Below are 5000 nucleotides of genomic sequence, written 5' to 3' on the forward strand. Positions count from 1 at the left end.
GGTTCAGTTCTGGTCACCTTACTATAGAATGGGTATCAAAATGTTAGAATCGGTGCAGAGGAGGATGACTAAGATGATTCAGGGGTTGAGAAACTTGCCATACGAGGAAAGACTCAAACAGTTAAACTTGCATTCTCTAGAAAGGCGAAGGGTGCGTAGAGACATGATAGAGGTTTATAAATGGATGAAGGGCTTTAATAAGGGAGACATTCATAAGGTTTTGTTGGTAAGAGAACCGGGTAGGACACGAAGTAATGGGTTTAAACTGGATAAATTCAGATTGAACAGGGACATAGGCAAAAATTGGTTTACTAACAGAGTGGTGGATGAGTGGAATAGGCTTAGCAGTCATGTGGTGAGTGCCAATACAATTGTCACATTCAAAAATAGATTAGATAAATTCACGGACAGCGATATTAGGTGAGGTAAGATACACGGGAGCTTAGGTTCAAAGGAGCTGCCTTGTACAGGCCTACCGGCCTCTTGCAGACTCCTACGTTCTTATGTTCTTATGTTCCTTGACCGTTCCCTTGAGGTCAGTTCCAGCACTATCACAAGCTCTCCCTTCCTCGGCCATTCCCTTGAGGTCAGTTCCAGCACTATCACAAGCTCTCCCTTCCTCGCCCGTTCCCTTGAGGTCAGTTCCAGCACTATCATAAGCTCTCCCTTCCTCGGCCATTCCCTTGAGGTCAGTTCCAGCACTATCACAAGCTCTCCCTTCCTCGGCCATTCCCTTGAGGTCAGTTCCAGCACTATCACAAGCTCTCCCTTCCTCGGCCATTCCCTTGAGGTCAGTTCCAGCACTATCACAAGCTCGCCCTTCCTCGTCAGTTCCCTTGAGGTCAGTTCCAGCACTATCACAAGCTCTCCCTTCCTCGCCCGTTCCCTTGAGGTCAGTTCCAGCACTATCACACGCTCTCCCTTCCTCGGCCATTCCCTTGAGGTCAGTTCCAGCACTATCACAAGCTCTCCCTTCCTCGGCCATTCCCTTGAGGTCAGTTCCAGCACTATCACAAGCTCTCCCTTCCTCGGCCATTCCCTTGAGGTCAGTTCCAGCACTATCACAAGCTCTCCCTTCCTCGGCCATTCCCTTGAGGTCAGTTCCAGCACTATCACAAGCTCTCCCTTCCTCGGCCATTCCCTTGAGGTCAGTTCCAGCACTATCACAAGCTCTCCCTTCCTCGGCCGTTCCCTTGAGGTCAGTTCCAGCACTATCACAAGCTCTCCCTTCCTCGGCCATTCCCTTGAGATCAGTTCCAGCACTATCACAAGCTCTCCCTTCCTCGGCCGTTCCCTTGAGATCAGTTCCAGCACTATCACAAGCTCTCCCTTCCTCGGCCATTCCATTGGGATCAGTTCCAGCAATATCACAAGCTCTCCCTTCCTCGGCCGTTCCCTTGGGATCAGTTCCAGCAATATCACAAGCTCTCCCTTCCTCGGCCGTTCCCTTGAGGTCAATTCCAACACTACCACAAGCTCCCCCTTCCTCGGCAATTCCCTTGAGGTCAGTTCCAGCAATATCACAAGCTCTCCCTTCCTCGGCCATTCCCTTGAGATCAGTTCCAACACTACCACAAGCTCCCCCTTCCTCGGCCGTTCCCTTGAGGTCAATTCCAACACTACCACAAGCTCCCCCTTCCTCGGCAATTCCCTTGAGGTTAGTTCCAACACTATCACAAGCTTTTCATGAGCAACTTTTACGGGTTAATAGGTACATAAAGAAGGCTAATTGTCTCTTGTTAGTTATAGTAGGGCGCTAATAGGTATGATAAAAGTAATTGAAGGTGAAGTACATGGCGTTTAATAAGATGGAGGCGGTTTAGAAGAAGCTGCCGCCGTTGTTTTTTGTGTTGGTAATGATGTTTTTTTGTGTTGGTAACGATTGATTTGTTTTTAGTGAGGGAGAGCTTGGAAAAAGGCCGTGAGGGGTGGATTAAAATGGCTTCAGAATAGATATAGTCTTTTACTGATGAGAAATTTAAAGGTTAGAGATGAGAAATAGCCTTTTAAAATGATGATGATGGTGATGAAGAATGAATGAAGAAATAAACAGGAAAGGAATATGAGAAAGGAAGAAGAGGAGGAGAAGAAGCAGGAGGATAGTGACGAGAAAGACGGAGAGAAAATAGAAAAAGGAAGAAAAGGAGGGAAATGAAAGCCTGATAAGAAATGATACAGCAGGAAGAAGAAAGAATATGAAGAAAAGAAGAAGAAAAAGAAGAACAACAACAACAAAAACAAGAAGAAAAATAAGAAGGAAGAAGAAGAAGGAAGAAAAGTACAATAACAAAAACAAAAAGAAAAAGAAAAAGAAAAAGAAAAAAGAAATAAGGGCTTAAGATCAACAGGAGCCCTTTAAGACGAACTAAAAGGCTTCGAGAGAGCAAGAGCCTTTTAAAACAATGAAAAACAAGAAGAAGAAGAACTACACTTTGCCATTTACATCCACGGACTTAAAATTAAATGGCTTGTCTTCTGGTATTTAAAAGGCCAGCGTTTACATACCCAAAAGGAAGAGGAGGAGGAGGAAGAGGAAGAGGAGGCGGAGACTGAAGTGACCATTTACATACCTGGAAATAAAGAAATAGAACATCTTAGAGAAAGCCATTTAGGTGATATATTATTACTGACGCCATTTACCTGTAGATAATAATTAGACCGTTTACTTATGCGTGTTAATAAAGCGGTAGATAATTAGTTAGTCAATTAAGGTAACGGCCTCCTTAATTACCTTTCTGGAGTGTGTAAAAATTAAGAGAAGAAAAGGAATAAAGGAAATCAGAATAAAGGAAAGTAATGTAGACGAGGGAAAGAAAGATAAATAGTAAAGAAAATAATGAAGGAAAAAACGAAATAAATGAGATAAATAAACGATGAATAAATAAGAAATACGAAAGAAAAGAAAGAAAAAAAAGAAATGAAGGAAAAAGATGAAATATAAATAATAAATAAATAAAAGACGTTAGAGATGATGGAAAGAAAGAGAAGTAGGAGAAGAATAATGAAGGAAAAAACAAAATAAATAAGATAAATAAACGAGGAATAAATAAGAGAAATACGAAAGAAAGAAAAGAAAGAAAGAAAAGAAATTAAGGAAAAAAAGATGATATAAAAGAGATTGAAGAAGAAAATGAGATAAAAAATGAAAGAAAAATAATTACAGAAAAAATAATAAATGTGATAAATGAGAGATAAACAAATAAACGAAGTAAACGAAAGAGGAAATAAATAAAGAAAAGAGGTTAGAGAAGAAAACAAGATAAAAAATGAGATAAATGAGAGAAACAAATAAACGAAGTAAATAAACGAGGAAATAAAGATCATAAAAAAAGCAAAAGCAAATAAAACAAAAGATGAATAAAGAAAAGAAAGAGAAGAAGAAGAAATAAAGAGAAGCAGAATTAAATAAAAGTATAAAATAAAATTACAAAAAAACTAATTAATTAAAGGTATTCAAGGGCAAGACTCCTCCTCCTCCACCTCCTCCTCCTCCTCCTCCTCTTCTTCTTCTTCCTCCTCCTCCTCCTCCTCCTCCTCTCACGTGACCTCAACCTAAAATCTTAACGAGTACGTGACTTAGAGAGAGAGAGAGAGAGAGAGAGAGAGAGAGAGAGAGAGAGAGAGAGAGAGAGAGAGAGAGAGAGAGAGAGAGAGAGAGAGAGAGAGAGAGAAAGATAGAGAAAGAAATAGAATGAAATAAAGAATGAAAGGATGAGAAAGAAAAGAAAATGAGAGAGAGAGAGAGAGAGAGAGAGAGAGAGAGAGAGAGAGAGAGAGAGAGAGAGAGAGAGAGAGAGAGAGAGAGAGAGAGAGAGAGAGAGAGAGAGAGAGAAAGTGGAAAAAGAAAAAGAAAGAAAAAGAAAACAAAAAAACGTGTTCAAGCAAAAATAAATTATTAAATGGTCTGTGATTTTCTGGACCAAAGGAAGAAAAAAAAAGAGGAAAAGAGAAAGGAAAATATGGATAAGGGAAAAAGAAAGAAACAAGAGAAAAGAAAAAAAGAAAAATAGATGTGAAAATGAAGGCTGATTTACTGACTGACTGACTGACTGACTGACTGACTGGGTGACTGACTGACTGGGTGACTGACTGACTGACTGACTGGGTGACTGACTGACTGGGTGACTGACTGACTGATTGACTGACTAGCTGACTGACTAACTGACTCACTGACTGATTGACTGACTGACTGACTGGCTGCTGACTGACTGACTGGGTAACTGACTGACTGACTGACTGACTGACTGACTGACTGACTGACTGGCTGATTGACTGATTGACTGATTGACTGACTGACTAGCTGACTGACTGACTGACTGACTGACTGGATGGCTGACTGACTGACTGGCTGACTGACTGACTGACTGACTGACTGACTGATTGACTTGCTGATTGGCTGACTGATTGACTGACTGATTGACTGACTGACTAACCAACAAACAAACGAACTCACACACACTACCAAACTCCACCCAAAACACACACCCCAAAAAAATAATAATAAAAATAAAAATAAATAAATAAAAACTAGAAAAACTAAATCAGGTGAAGGTGAGGGCGGAGGGCGGGGCGGGTGGGCAGGTGAGTCACGTGACCAATCAATGCACCTACCACCTGGCCCGTGACCTCACCCACCCGATCAATTAAGAGGCCAAGGGTCGCCAGGTAAGGTCAGTTTTACCTGCATAAGTGACCTTCACCTAAATTTAAAAGGCCCTGACCGACTTGAGAGAGGGAGGAAGGGGAGGGAGAGAGAAGAGGAGGGAGGGGAAGAGAGGGAGATAAGAAAGGGAGGGGAAAAGAGAGAGAGGGGAAGAAAGGGGAATAGAGAGACAGGAAGGGAGGAAAGGGAGGGAGAGAGGGAGAAGAAAGGGAGAAGAAAGGGAGAGGAAGAGAGAGAGAGAGAGAGAGAGAGAGAGAGAGAGAGAGAGAGAGAGAGAGAGAGAGAGAGAGAGAGAGAGAGAGAGAGAGAGAGAGAGAGAGAGAGAGAGAGAGAGGGG

At 42.0% G+C, this 5000-nt stretch overlaps 2 protein-coding genes across 7 annotated transcripts in view; one reads left to right on the top strand and one right to left on the bottom strand.

Moving 5' to 3' along the window:
* Positions 1–5000, bottom strand: part of LOC126986161 (syndecan-like) — an 83245-nt gene that overhangs the window by 61723 nt on the left and 16522 nt on the right. The gene's annotated exons all lie outside the window — the stretch shown is intronic.
* On the top strand, positions 8–2163 carry LOC126986160 (uncharacterized). 5 transcript variants are annotated; one of them, XM_050842063.1, is made up of 3 exons: positions 8–637; positions 689–892; positions 1148–2163. In XM_050842063.1, the coding sequence occupies exons 1-3, from the start codon at positions 504–506 to the stop codon at positions 1758–1760; spliced, it is 951 nt and encodes a 316-aa protein (XP_050698020.1). In that variant the 5' UTR covers positions 8–503; the 3' UTR covers positions 1761–2163. The 5 variants fall into 5 exon arrangements, with proteins under 5 accessions (XP_050698020.1, XP_050698019.1, XP_050698021.1 ...); XM_050842062.1 differs by having other exon boundaries at positions 689–790; positions 944–2163; XM_050842064.1 differs by having other exon boundaries at positions 689–739; positions 944–2163.

This window comes from Eriocheir sinensis, chromosome 61 (assembly GCF_024679095.1).
Source record: "Eriocheir sinensis breed Jianghai 21 chromosome 61, ASM2467909v1, whole genome shotgun sequence".
NCBI classification, from domain to species: domain Eukaryota; kingdom Metazoa; phylum Arthropoda; class Malacostraca; order Decapoda; family Varunidae; genus Eriocheir; species Eriocheir sinensis.

Coding starts and splice junctions, on each gene's coding strand:
- LOC126986160 (XM_050842061.1), top strand. CDS start 512: ATGTTCCTTGACCGTTCCCTTGAGGTCAGTTCCAGCACTATCACAAGC. Junction 791..943: donor TCCTCGGCCATTCCCTTGAG/GTCAGTTCCAGC, acceptor CATTCCCTTGAG/GTCAGTTCCAGCACTATCAC.